At 40.6% G+C, this 15,210-nt stretch overlaps 1 protein-coding gene across 1 annotated transcript in view; it reads left to right on the top strand.

The window, feature by feature from the left end:
• LOC146620850 (netrin receptor UNC5D-like) overlaps positions 1-15,210 on the top strand; it is a 283,997-nt gene that overhangs the window by 258,913 nt on the left and 9,874 nt on the right. Inside the window, exons 14-15 of the mRNA XM_085367098.1 lie at positions 5,802-5,951; positions 13,555-13,719. Of these exons, the coding sequence (XP_085223224.1) occupies positions 5,802-5,951; positions 13,555-13,719 (315 nt within the window). The remainder of the gene's footprint in view (positions 1-5,801; positions 5,952-13,554; positions 13,720-15,210) is intronic.

Below are 15,210 nucleotides of genomic sequence, written 5' to 3'. Positions count from 1 at the left end.
GCCGTACTTGAGAAAATTATGCAGCTGGAAGACTAGTCTGCTATCAGACAGGATCATGGCATTGACCCTGTAGAATTTTAAGTTCTGTAATTTTTTTTTTTTTACCTTAAATGAAGCTTGGAAGTCTTAGTCAAGTCTCTTTCCTTCTCTTTCCGCTGTCATCTGTAAAGGCTTGTTGCACTTATACATACTCATCTTTTGTGTTATTGGTTTAATCAATCTGTCATTCAACAATGTCCTTGGAGAAATTCACTCTAATGCTCATCATACCACTACATTTATATGGACTATATATAAATGGACTAATGACAGGGGATCCTGGGGACCCCAAGCATTATTTACTGTAAGATGCAATCATAGTAGCAAAATAATCCTAGCAAAACTCACTTGTACTTCAAGAATGATTAGTTATGTAATTATTGACAATGACAATTTTATTTATATAGCACATTTCATTACATGAAAACTCAAAAAGCTTAAAACAGAAAATTTAGACATTAAAAAACAGTGAGGGTTTACAATAAAACAAAAAACAACTACTGAGTGTAAGTGTGTGACCAGAACGATTTTTAGTCTGTTTTTAAATGTACACACAGATGCAATTGATCTATGGTCAGCAGGCAGCTTGTTCCAAAGAACAAGACCACAATAACTGAAAGTGCCTTAAATACACGTAGATCTGATTCTGGGAACAGTTAAAAGATCTGTACCTGATGACCTGAGAGGTCTGACAGTGAGCAAGTCAGAGACGTACTGGGGGGGGGGAGCAAACCATAACTATTAAAATCATTTTAAAGGTAATTCTGCATTGTAGTGGGAGTCAGTGAAGTAATTTAAATACTGGGGTAATGTGGTTGAATTTCCACTTTTTACTGATGATTTAGGGAGTCTTGCAAATAGAGTGATGCAATAATCTAACCTGCTTGTTTCACAATCTGTTTGACGCTGATTACGTTTTGGAGAGAGGACCCAAATGCAGACGCTTGGAGACTAGACTAATTTTAAGTGAGCTGCTTACTAAGGCTCAATGAATTCATACAAAAACAGAAAACAAAAGGCAAAAGGAGACTAAGACTTTTGCTAACAGAAAACTAAACTGTAATATGAAACATGAGCAAAACACATGGTGGAAGAACTGACTTTCCGGCACAGGATAAGGGGAGATTGGGACAATACATACAGTGGCTTGCAAAAGTATTCAGCCCCCTTGAACTTTTCCACATTTTGTCACGTTACTACGGAGCCCCGCAGGGGACATGGGCGGAAAAAAAATTAAGACAGACTTGCGAGATTTCGCAAAACTAACTCGGGATCTCGCAAAACAAATTCGGGATCTCGCAAAAGTCTCCCAACAATGGCAGCAGCTACTTAGTTGTAATATTACTCTTTCTGGGTCACAAAATACACTTTTAAGATATTTTGAGGTGTGAATGTAGTTGTGTAAACGTCAGATATCTGCTCGGTTTACAAGACATCACATATTTGTAAAAGTGCTCCGACGTTTTCGGAGATGTATGAAACTCGCAAAACTTTTGCAAGTTTGTTTTGCGAGATCTCGCAAAAGTCTGTCTTAATTTTTTTTCTCCCATGTCCCCTGCGGGGCTCCGTACATTACAGCCACGAACATGAATTGATTTTAGTGGAATTCCACGTGAAAGACCAATACAAAGTGGTGCACAGGTGAGAAGTGGAACGAAAATCATACATGATTCCAAACATTTTTTACAAATAAATAACTGCAAAGTGGGGTGTGCGTAATTATTGAGCCCCCTTTGGTCTGAGTGCAGTCAGTTGCCCATAGACATTGCCTGATGAGTGCTAATGACTAAATAGAGTGCACCTGTGTTTAATCTAATGTCAGTACACATACAGCTGCTCTGTGACGGCCTCAGAGGTTGTCTAAGAGAATATTGGGAGCAACAACACCATGAAGTCCAAAGAACACACCAGACAGGTCAGGGATAAAGTTATTGAGAAATTTAAAGCAGGCTTAGGCTACAAAAAGATTTCCCAAGCCTTGAACATCCCATGGAGCACTTTTCAAGTGATCATTCAGAAATGGAAGGAGTATGGCACAAAACTGTAAACCTACCAAGACAAGGCCGTCCACCTAAACTCACAGGCCGAACAAGGAGAGCACTGATCAGAAATGCAGCCAAGAGGCCCATGGTGACTCTGGACGAGCTGCAGATCTACAGCTCAGGTGGGGGAATCTGTCCATAGGACAATTATTAGTCGTGCACTGCTCAAGGTTGGCCTTTATGGAAGAGTGGCAAGAAGAAAGACATTGTTAACAGAAAACCATAAGAAGTCCCATTTGCAGTTTGCCACAAGCCATGTGGGGGACACAGCAAACATGTGGAAGAAGGTGCTCTGGTCAGATGAGACCAAAATGGAACTTTTTGGCCAAAATGCAAAACGCTATGTGTGGTGGAAAACTAACACTGCACATCACTCTGAACACACCATCCCCACTGTCAAATATGGTGGTGGCAGCATCATGCTCTGGGGGTGCTTCTCTTCAGCAGGGACAGGGAAGCTGGTCAGAGTTGATGAGAAGATGGATGGAGCCAAATACAGGGCAATCCTGGAAGAAAACTTCTTGGAGTCTGCAAAAGACTTGAGACTGGGGCGGAGGTTCACCTTCCAGCAGGACAACGACCCTAAACATAAAGCCAGGGCAACAATGGAATGGTTTAAAACAAAACATATCCATGTGTTGGAATGGCCCAGTCAAAGTCCAGATCTAAATCCAATTGAGAATCTGTGGCAAGATCTGAAAACTGCTGTTCACAAACGCTGCAACCAGACAACTGACTACACACAGGGGATGCTGGGGAGGACACACAGACACAAAGGGGCAAGACCCAGATTAAGACAAGTGAAGTAGACACTGGTAATGGGGATAAACAGACATGGAGACACGACAGGCTGGGGAGAACACAGACCAGACAGGGACATGACTGAGCTGAAAGAGTGAGACAGACAGAGACAGACTGGACATAAAAAAGGGGAACAGACATAAAAGCAAGACTGACTCACAGAAGGTTAGACATGAAGGGAGGAAAAACTAAAGATAACTAAAAACTGGGGGCTCACCTAAACATCACCTAAACAAACATTCACCTTAAGGTAAATGAATCCAAGAATCAACAGAATTTTTCAAACACTATAAAGTCCAGAAATCTAGATGCACTGGGTCGACCCAGAACCGTGACAACTTAATGAATTAATTTTTCATTTGAGAATTTTCTGTTGGGGTCATTTTGACCCAGATAAAAAATAATTGAAATAAACACAACCAGCCAGACCAGTGATAAAAAACCTCACCTAGGAGGTGCCCAGGATAAATTCTGGTCCGTTGCCCAGACAATCTTAATTGGTTACTTTTGTGGAGGAGTAGCAGCTCTAGTCTGAGCTCCTCCCAAATGACTGAGCTTACCCTACCGTTCAGAGGAAGCTCATTTGGATCACTTTCCAGTTTCCAGATTTGCTTCAGAGCCCAGAGTGAGCCCTTTTTTGGCTTAGGACCATGGCTTCAGACTTGGAGGTGCTAATTACTCCAATTCACATGACATCTGACTGCAAAATGCCCCAGGTGAATATAAGTACATTATCGGCAAAAAGCAGACAACATCCTGAGAGCACCAAACTTAACACCCTCCACACCTTCGTTGCTGCTAGAAATTCTGCCCATAGAGATTTTGAACAGAATTGATGACAAAAGGCAGCTGTGGTAGAGAGAAACACCAACCAAGACAGAGCCTAACTTATGCTTGGCAGTGCAAAATGAGATCTCTTATGATTGTACGGGGTCTAGAAACTGAAAACAACTAGTTAAACACACATTGCAGTCAGTTAATGCACACAGATTCTTGCATCGTTTCATCCTTTCTCATCCACATCAGCATATGGGAGACCAAACAGTTGCTAGGTTCTTGTATATCTGTTTCAGGAGCAAAGGTAACACCTTTTTGGAGTAGATTTTTCAGCTAAGCATTGGACAGTCATATGAGCAGGTGGAGCTTTTCTCACTCCCAGGAGGGTCATTGTTACTTGGATTAAGGCTTGCAATGTGTCTGTAATGGCTCTGATTTTTATGCCCTCTCAAGTAGATCAGACAATTCTGATAGCTTTCAGCCTGGGAAGTTGCCCACCCAGAGGATAAATGCACCGACAGCATCTGAGTTTGCTTAATTGGATGCTTTTGACAGGGGTCTCCCTGGGACTCCAAAGCATTTGTATTTTTGCAAAGCAGTAATTAAAACATAACTAGAAAACAGTGATGTGGCATCATTCGAAATGAATTGATTGACAAAACCATTAAAAAAGTTGAAATAATAAAAAAGACGTCTAAGAGATACTGCAAAACATATACCTCTGGGGTCTCCGTGGACCTCAGTCAGTAGGATGAGGGCTAAATGTCTTTGAATGTTTTGAATTCCTCCTTCCACTTTGATACTTTATTCTTCTGGAAGGCTTTAATATTCTTGACTGGTATTGCGACATTTCCTTAGGTGCAAGACATGATCTGAGACACATCAATGGTGTGTGATGTGTCAAACAGCAGATCAGGAAGCGTCTACAGACGGCTTCAATCACAGCATCTTGACAGCTTCACATCAGTTCAAAAGTGGGGATGTTACCACAGATCATAGCTAGCCCGCTGCGACAGGGGAAAACCAACTAAAATCCAGCGTGATCGGGTTAGTCTCAGGCCAACAGAGTAAGAACAAAGACAGATGGCAAAGGAGTGGCACCATATTTTATCCTATCTGCATTTTGCCAACAGCTGATTTGTTTTCACACCAACAGCATTCACAGTGTGCCACGTGCCCCGAGCATGCTTTTCTGCAAGCACACATGCAAACACACACACACACACATATATGCACAGATAACTCCTTTCACATAAGGACACTCAGTCAGAATCAATCAGTGAAACCTGACATTAGTCACAGCTCTGTTCTCGTCCTTTTTACTTTTGTGATTGAGGTGGCCGAGGACAGACGTGCCAGACGCCAAACCATCCCACTGCCACACTGAACGATGATGACAGATGAATACCTGCAAGTGACAATCAAAGTGCTCCCTCATCATCACAAATCCAATTTGGGCGATAGACCTTTGCACCCCTCCTCCCGCCAAACACGTACCCATCCTCTGCCGAGTTCATACAAGTCCCCCCCCCAGCATTAAATTCAAGCTTCAAGCTGTCACATCGAGCCTGCAAACGTGATGCTAATGTGAGAGTGTGACTTGTAAGATTTGTTCAGTTGAGACTTGACGTCAGTCGCTGGCAGCCTGCCTCTGTGCTAATATTTGAGATGAGTCAATTAGCGGATGTGACAGAGGAAAGGATTAGCAACAGGTGTTTCTGCTGATATGCAAAGGTAGTGTACATTCAAAAAGGAAGGAGGACACTGTGTTCTTGATTTTTCTCTAGCAGTAATCTCATTTCTGATTCTTTTTCTTCTCATCTTTTTCTTGTTTTTCTGACTCTCACTTTCCTCCCTCCATGCTCTCGTCTTCCTTTTCTCATTCGTTTCCATATATTTCTTTTCTTCTCTTGTGCTTTCTTTTTTCATTTCCTTTCCTTTTCTTTTTACCTCTCATCTTTACCTTTGCTTTCCTTTCTGCCTTTGTCATTTTCTATCCTTTCTTTTAATCTTTGCTTTACCTTCCTTTACTTTCATCCCTTGACCGCCCTTTCCCTTTTTCTGGGTTATGACCTTTCCAACCTGCTTTTTTCTCTCATCTTCTGCCTGTCCTGCTGTTCTTCCCTTTCCTTTCCACCTCAGGGAGTGGTGGCTGCAGAGAAGACCAGAGGCGGTCAGCTCCTCGAGGAGCCAAAGATGTTGCCTTTCCGAGCGAACACCTTCAGCCTGCAGGTGTCCATCCAGGATGTTCCCCAGTTTCTATGGAGCATCAAACCCTTTACCACATGTCAGGTAACCACAGCAGGAAGTGACAAAACATGAACTGAAAACATATACTGTATGTAAGTGGTAATTTGCAAGTTTGTTCCCTCGAGCTAATTAGTGCGGTGTTTCTGCAAATTCTGCTCCTCCCAGGGTTGATTTATTAAGCAGCAGTCTGAGGAGTGTTTATACCTGTTTTTCCTGTTAATGAATTTTAGGGATTATCTAGTTGGCTTTAATTACTGTACTGTTGGATCTGGTAACCACGTTGTAAGATGCTTATTGAGGGAACTTTATTGTCGTTCACTTTTCATTAACATTAGTAACATTAGCACTTAACATTTAATTAAGATCAACAGTATATACGAGGTCCATATTATGGCCTCGTTTAAATTTTTTAAGCTGACGTTATGAAAAAGAATTTTTATGTAGATGACATTATGACATTTTGTGTGTGTAAATTTAAATCGCCTTTTGAGATTACTTAAATATTATCTGTGAATATTATTTCAATTTTGTTGTTTCTTTTTAAAAAATGTTTTAACACAAGCAGCATTTCTCACTACTTGACATTACTTCAGGCAGCAGCAAGTAATTGTTACTTAGCTGTCAGAATTAGCTTATCTTTTCTTTTTGTATAGAATATTTCTTTATACTTATTGGTTACCCACTTTTACTCACAAAGACAGTATCAGTTTGCACACTCCAGTTTTTGGTACCATCAGCTGATTCACTGTTGGTGTCACAGCTTTGCTGTTATAACTTGAAGGTAATTAAAAAAATAAAATGGTTATTTTCTACATTATAGAAAAAACAACTGAACAAAACAATAAAACAGATTTTTGAAACAAAAAATGGTCTGCTAGAATGAAAATAAAGAGGACCCTACATAGGTGTTAGGTGTAGTAGACAACAGTCAATGAGCTGACAAATCATCTATAATCGGCTCATGGCCATCCAGGATTAGACTGATATTTGGTCCAAATAAAAATTAAAACTAATAAAAATGAACATTTGTAAACACATTTTGATATGACTGTCATGTAAAAATACATCTACATTTAAATATAAGGGAACAAAGAAATTCATATTGACTGTTACTTTCGCCACAAAATAGTTCAAATTAATCAAAATAAACTTTTTTATGCTTAAAAAAGGGAATCTTTCTTTTTTTGTTATAAACAAAATGACATTTAATACCTAAGCAGACAACTGACTCATTACTCCAGTAATATTTATACACAATAATACATTGCACAATTTTAGTGAAATAAGGTTTATTATTTTCTTACCTCCCCATAAGTTGTCAAGGCTACATTTTTAAATGTTATTAAATGATTGTGATGTTCTGCTTTTTATTGGTTGCCATTTGGGTTTCAGTGTGAGCTCATTTATTTTAGAGAGATATTGTTATAGGGGAAATAATTCTACTGTATAATCATTTTCATCTATTTCTCTGAGTATGGAATCCATTAGACATAATGGATTTGTATAATTTTCCTATTTTGTAAGTAAGAAACATCTGAATATAAAATGCTTTCATTTATAAATCATAGGGAACTGAAGACATCCTGCAGTCCTTTTGACATTTTGCCAGTCAGGTCCAAACAAACTTTTCAGATTTTGGTTTATGTGAACAGCCTGTTAAGTTTTCTTTGTGTTCAGCCTGGCTTAGGCTGCAGCTCAGCTAATCTCTTTCTTGTCTAATCAGTTTAGGTGTTCTGATCTATAATACATACATCAGTCCTAGGTAAAGCATATTTTTACATCTTTGTGACCTTAGAGAGAAATTCAGACAATTAAAATTTTTTCAAGTGATGTCATGCTTTAAAACTAGCTGCACAACCTCTTTGTAGTTCCTGGATTTGACCTGCATGGCCAATGTGAAGTAAATGGTAAATGGACTGATTCTTTACTCAAAGCATTTTACACAACATGTCTCATTCCCCCATTCATGCCCATTCATACAAGCACGTTTCCCTACATCCAGGGATCGAACGACCAACCTTTCAATTAGTAGATGACCTGCTCTCTGCAGTCATTGTGTGAAATGTACATCACCATCAGCTGCTGAGCCCTGGTGGGGTCGGTGTCCTTAGTTCCATTGTTTTGGTGCAGATGCACTAAGCTGTCACTGCCTGAATAATAAGCTTGGTTGTTACTACTGAGAAGTGTTGCTAATGTGTGTTAAAGGCTTTCACCTAGTTGTAAAAGGATGTCGGTAAAATTCAGCTGAGGAGCCACAGCTGCCTTTTATTATGTCCCTGGACCCTTAAGGTCCACCCACAGTGCTGACAGTCCAAATGGAAGTGCCTGAAATCTGTATTCTTTTTGATGGCGAACAAAGGGAATAAAAAAGAAAAGTCCATGGGAAAAACAATCTTGATCTTGATAATGTCATATTAAAAGTAAGGTTCATGTTGCTATTTTTTAATTAGTCATTATTAGATTCATAAAGGAAGGTAAACCATGATATGCTCATGTATTAACAACAAAAATAATTAATGGGAGGATAGGGTCAGGACTGAAAACTTGGTATAAAAATCAGTGCCATATCAAACATGTGGGTCTATGTGTTGTGGGGAACCCTTGGAAAATGGGGAAGCTACTGACAGTACTGTGATATGGTTGCATTGACATGACAGCACAATTTTGATGGGCCCTCAGAGGGTTGGTGCAAACCCAAGGCCCTCTTTAAGCTATGCCCCCATATATAATAAGACACTCACAGCAGAAAATTATTAATTTAGGCTCTATAACGTTCCAATTACGTTTGTTTTTGGTCTTTCTGCACCATTTTGTCTTTTAAACTGCTCTTTTAGTGTGACTTCTGCTGTAAAGTGGCTTACAGGCACCCACTCTCTCTCTTTCACACATGGACCATGAAGAAGGATGTGAGCAGTGATTAATAGCTCTGTGTTTGCTTTGCTTTCAGGGCCATTAAGAGCAAACTGTATTAGATCAGTGGCCTCTGTTTGTGTACCTGTTGTCCTCACTGTAACACCGCTGTGACTTAAAGATGTAAATACAGGGTGAAAGCGCTTCAAAGACACCTACCCTCTGCACCGCCTTATTTATGAAGGCCTCAGGACGGCAGGCAGCGCCAACCTGCTTCGCCCGAGCAGGTGCAGAATAATAGCAGAGCATCGAGCCATACATCAAGTCAGCTAAAGAGCATCCCAGCTTTTCTACGTCCATCACCCCCCCCCCATCCTGTTCGCCTATGCTTCCAGATTCCATTATCTTCTGTCGTGAGCCTCACTGGGCAGCCCAGATCAAAGCCACATGTGCTAAGTCTGCCACACAGACAGGTCACTTTGCAAGATGCAGATATGGCCGAGATGGAGTTGAACAGAGGTCAAGGACATTTCCTCAAAGATGTGCCTCCTCCACTGAAATTAATTATACATCAAAGGCAAACTTCTTCGTCTGCACCTAATTCGTCCGTACAGTAGACTGCTTACAGCACAGCTGCTTCTGTTATCAGAGTAACTCTGCTGGGATTCAGGCTCTATTTGCAAATCTTATCATGACTACTTCTTTGTCTCTTTAACAGTTGTTATTTCCATGCATAAATACATCAAACCCTGGAATCACTGAAACTTCAAAGCCCACTCTTACCTTTTATCCTGCCTCATGTAAGTGGCTGTGTATGTGATGGTGTGGCCACGTGTAGAACAGTGCCCCAAATCATCTCATTTCGATGTGGCACTGAAAGTGTTTTACAGATCTCTCCGACCAGAGTCAAGGTTTGTGAGAGCAAATGAGAAGTGGAAGAATGCATTCCAATCGTGCATGCAAATCCCTAAAAACAGTTTAAAGAATGAAAAGATAAAGTACAACTTTTCAAGTTAGTAAGTAGTGGTTTAATTATAACCCAGGTTTTTGTAGCTGTCGTTCCAGCTTTCAGAGTCTATTCAGTTCTAGTATCTTGTTTTTTAAAGTGCAGTTCAGACTTTCATCTCCGTGACCTTTGACACAGACAATTCAGGAATTTCACAAAGACTTCATCTGCATTTGATTCAACAGAAAAGAAAATTTAATTCAGTCAGTACTCAAATCAGTTTAGCACATATCAAGAAATCAGCAACAGTTAATTTTCACAGTTCAGCGTGTAATCACAACTTTGAGATACAATCTAGTTCCTCTGGAAAACACAAAAATAATGGTTTATTCCTACCACACAAAGTCTGAATCAACATGCTTAATTCTGGAGTGTCATACCAACCCTCTACATGGCTGTGAATCCTCTCTGTGCTCCTTGTCTTTCCCTGGAAGCTCCATATTCAACATCCTTCTTCTGTACATGTGCAAACTATCTCAACCTTGCCTCTCTAACTTTGTCTCTAAACCACGGAAAACAAAAATCTTAACGCCTTCAGCGCTTGGCTTTTTGCTTGTGTCACAGTCTCCAAACCCTGCATTATAGTAGCACTCACTACCACCTTATGACTCAATTAGAGTTCTGTGTTGAATCTTTGTCGACTCTTCAACATAGCCCACAAAAGTGACCAGCATCATTGCCAACAGTCACACTTGTGGGTGGTGCATTATGTGTTAATTACCATGTGGTAGTGTCCGGGTGCTTTATACACAGTGTCAGCCATGATAAAAACAAATAAAATGCTGGGACACTCTTTATTGTGATCTTCTTCTTGGGGAGTTTTTTGGATGCAAACACTCTCTTCACTCTTCCACCTGCTCCCTACTTTCACTACAGATCACAATGTCATCTGCAAACATCATAGTTCCAAAAGACTCCTGCCTGACCTCATCAGCCTGTCCAACACCACTGAAAACAAGAAGGGGGTCAAGAAGAGCCAATCCCTGATGTAATCCTATGTGTTGCTTATGCAAGTTGTGCAAAAATATAAATGCAAATACAAATGGCTGTAGAGCTCCCAGCCCAACCTCACTGGCCACATTATGCTTGACAGGAGGTGAATGACAAGCCAACACAACACCAAAGCAAACCACACATGAGCGGGCATGACAACACTTTTGGTGCATGGTAACCTGCTAAACAGTGAGCTCAGCAAGCAAAAGCTTTCAATTCGAGCTGCACTCTGCAGTGGTGGTGGAATCACCTTGTTTACTACAACATTCATTCATGTCGCCTGTTCATGCATGTAGTTCAACAAATCTTTTTTTAAAATTAAAAAAAAAAAACAGCTGCAGAGACAAAAGTTGAACACAAGTCATATCAGAGAATCAAATATAAAATTGATTATAATCCATTGTCCCCAAAAACTGGCCTTTCTGTTGCTCGTACAAATCTCCTATTCATTCTCACCTTTACCAGCAAGTGGCGCTGTGGTTACTGTGATTTCCTGTTGCTGATACACTTAAACAAAAGGTAAAATGGCAAAAATCTTTTATAACACGAAACACTCCAAAAGCACAAATCCCCGTCAAGGCCACTCACTCTCTGGGAAGTATTTACTTTTAAGGGAATAACATTGGTTTTTATGCACTTTAAGACATTTCTAGTGCAGTAAAAACAAGTGCAAAGGCTTTTCCTATTTACCCTGTTGAAGCCAATTTTAATATACTTTATTTTTTTATGAATATGCTTTATGTATTGCATCCATTTTATTGTTTAGTAAATCATTTAAATCTTTAGCAATAAATAATTTTTTTTTACACAGTTCATTTAATTTTTTCAAAAACATGTACTTATGCATTGATGTGTATTCTAACTGTTATAACCTGTTATTGTAATGTACATAACAAAGCCATAATAAAGTAATATGATATTTAGAGTCCCCATATATCATTCCCTTTATGTCTATATGTTCTCAGTACAAACAATGGCAGTGAGAAACAGAGTTTTAAATAGCTCTATATAGCAGCATTATTACTTTGACCTTTAGATTAATCCAGAGGTTCCCAAAGTGTGGGAACCTCTTCCCAAACCTGCTAACATTATGGACAGGTTTTTGATGGGGCGCCCACACAAACGCAAAGCAGGAGATGAAGCACCGCTAAATATGTTTCCAAACCAACTTCCTTCCAAGCCAAATATGGTGAAGCATATCTTCACCTGCACAAGTGCCAAGGCAGGATTGGTTTTCCCTGCGTCGGGAGCACACGCTGGGCTCTCCAAATCACGGACAAACAATATCCCACATTCTAGATTTTTAGTTAACAAACACTTCTTGTAATGACTAACTACTCCTGACATTTTGGAGATGTTAGCTCTTTATACAGTAAAGTTACAGTGGGATACAAATAACATCAAGCTGATCCCGCCACGATTTGGTCCCCCTGTCCAAATCACGGACAAACAGTATCCCACAGTTGTTTATGTTTTTGAACCCATTTTGCACAGAGAGGCATTTTTTGAAAAATGTATTGATAGCAATGTTGAATATTATTACCCAGGAAAAAAACAACTACATGTAAAATAATCACACCGTGACGCCGCTGCCTTTCTAAATGGAAGGATAGTAACTGTGTTTGTATATGTAAGCCTGTAAAACCTGCAGATAGTCAGATTAACAGTATTTTGCCTCTATCTGACATTCTGCAATTAATCTCATGTAAACAATAACGTGGCGCACAGCGTGATGTGAAAAAAGGCACATACCTTGACATTGTTTGACGAACTGTATTCCTCGTCCACACGTAAACGCAAAAAAGGAGTTTTACAAAGTCTCCATATTCGTTGATTTGAAACGCTGTTTACGTGTGGACGAAAGGCCCAAACGCATTGAAACAGCTGCATTTTCAAAAATACCCGTGTAGGTTTGGACGTAGCTTAAAGAGTTAGTAGTTTATTTTATTACTACCTGATTTTATTGCAGTTTACTTGTATTTGCTTAATTGTTTACTAAATGTTTGAGGTGGGAAATGAACCGCATTGAAGTTTGAAAACAAAATATGGGTGTGTGTGGTGGGAGGATGTGTTTGCGTGGTAGAGGGGCGAGAAAAATTTTCTTGTAAAACAAAGGGGGCCTAGCAAAAAAAGTTTGGGAACCACTGGATTAATCTATTGACTTTACAGGAGAGGTTAAATCTGACATGTTGTATTACAATCTTATACAGTATGTTCTACGCGTTGACAATACACAGCACACTTAACATAAGAATTCATAGTTTCTAAGTTACAAGGCTTCTTGTCAATTTTAGACCAATGAATCATTGAGTTGACCTTGATGACCTTGGTGGATGTAAGCCATATTTTAATGAATTGTTAACATGCCTCCACTCTATACTCCTACAAAGTTTAATGAGAATTCATTCAAAACTTTTTGAGCTGTTGTGTTTATAGACTGAATGATAACACACACACACATACAGGTACTCCTACAGTCCAAAGGTTAGGTTAACTGGTGATTTTAAATTACCCATAGGTGTGAATGGTTGTCTGTCTCTATGTGTTAGCCCTGCAATAGAGTAGTGAGGGTGTACCCTACCTCTCGCCCTATGGTAGCTGGAATAGGCTCCAGCTCCTTTGTGACCCTGAATTGGATAAACAGGAGAGATAAATTACAACTGTTTATATTTGTACACTTCATCAACTATACAATATCACTTGGTTTTATATTAACATAATGTATAATTTGGGTTAGGTCATATTGACCATTGAGTGTGATGTCGCTGATCTATTCTCTCTCTTTTCCCTCCTCAGGAATTCTCCTTCCCCCAAGTGTGGTGCAGCAACCAGCAGCCCCTGTACTGTGCCTTCTCTCTGGAGAGATACAGCCCTGTCACCGCCCAGCTCTCCTGCAAAATCAGCGTGCGCCAGGTCAAAGGCCATGAGCAGATTCTGCAGGTCTATACGGCTGTGGCCGAGGTGAGGCTCTGAAGCTGTGGGGAGGGTGTTTCACTTTTTTCACTCAACCTTTTTGTAACCTTCCTGGAGTGTGTACACCAGAGCAGGACCAGCTCTCCTGAGCTTGAGCTGTGTATTAATAGAGCGAGGAGAGCACTCTTCCTTCCCTTCTTTCCAAAAACAAGATCCAGCTGTTTGGTGCATTTGCTCTGTGTTTTTTAACCTCTGTTTGTCCAAGAGGACGCATGTTCCGGCAAATAGCCGCCTTCACGTTCACATACACCAACACCTGGGAGCTGCCTGCTGTAACAACAGCTTTCTATCAGCTGCTGAACAGCTCCACCGGAGCAGCTAGGAGTCAGGAATACTCACTCAAGAGCACCTTGGCAGTTGCTGTTAAGGCAGAAGAGAGTGCTGCTCATTGATTTCACCCAACTGCTTTTTCCACAACCAGTCACAAATGCGCTTGTCCTACCTCAAGGCCACCAGTACTAATAAAAGTCACAGTCAGACGTGAAATATTATTTACAATGACTTTTTATGGTTTGATTAAATTTTGCCTTGATGATTAGTGGAGTTTGTCAGACAGGAAGAAGAAAAAAAAGCTTTTATAGGTGTGATGTGTTGAATTCAAAACATCAGCGGTTTCAGTTTGGTAAATACAGCAAACAGGCGTTTCCAGAGGTCTGCAGCATGTTTTACAATGCGGGGCCACCATGTTGAACGGATATCATTGAAAACAGCTTTACCACTTCTTTGCACCAGAGCGAACCATACTCAATCCATCCAAATCTTGCTACATTATCTCAGGATTGCCGAAAGTCTGTAAAAAGACATAGATGTTATAATGTTACTCCAACTATATGCTGTTAGACCTAAATGGAAGGAGAGGACTCAATGATATTATATTAGTAACAGAGCTCAAACAGCACACTGCTTTCCTTTTAAATCGCTTGCCTATATTAGGTTAATGAGTAAACTGGTTTTGTGAAAGATCCAGTTAAAAAGAATACCAACTGAACGTTGCTTATGAGCTCTCTCTCACAGGGCAATCAATCCTGCTTTTCCCCCAAAGGTTTCATAACTGCTGCCACAAGTAATTTCATGGTTAAGGCTTGTCTACTGCACTTTTAACATCCATCCATTCGCTTCCGCTTATCCTTTTCAGGGTCGCGGGGGGGCGCTGGGGCCTATCCCAGCTGTCATAGGGGGAGAGGCAGGGTACACCCTGGACAGGTCGCCAGTCTGTCGCAGGGCCAACACACAGGGACAGACAACCATTCGCACTCACATTCACACCTAGTGACAATTTGGATTATCCAATTAACCTATCCCCACAAGCTGCATGTCTTTGGACGGTGGGAGGAAGCCGGAGTACCCGGAGGGAACCCACGCAGACACGGGGAGAACATGCAAATTCCACACAGAAAGACCCCGGCCTGATGGTGGAATTGAACTCAGGACCTTCTTGCTGTGCGGCAACAGTGCTAACCACCGTGCCACCGTGCTGCC

This window comes from Diplotaxodon limnothrissa, linkage group LG12 (genome assembly GCF_057381915.1).
Source record: "Diplotaxodon limnothrissa isolate DT_005_m linkage group LG12, D_limnothrissa_male_GT1.1, whole genome shotgun sequence".
In the NCBI taxonomy this organism is placed as follows: Eukaryota; Metazoa; Chordata; class Actinopteri; order Cichliformes; family Cichlidae; genus Diplotaxodon; species Diplotaxodon limnothrissa.
The sequence above is the reverse complement of the archived record's forward strand: the minus strand, read 5'-3'. Positions and strand labels throughout refer to the sequence as shown.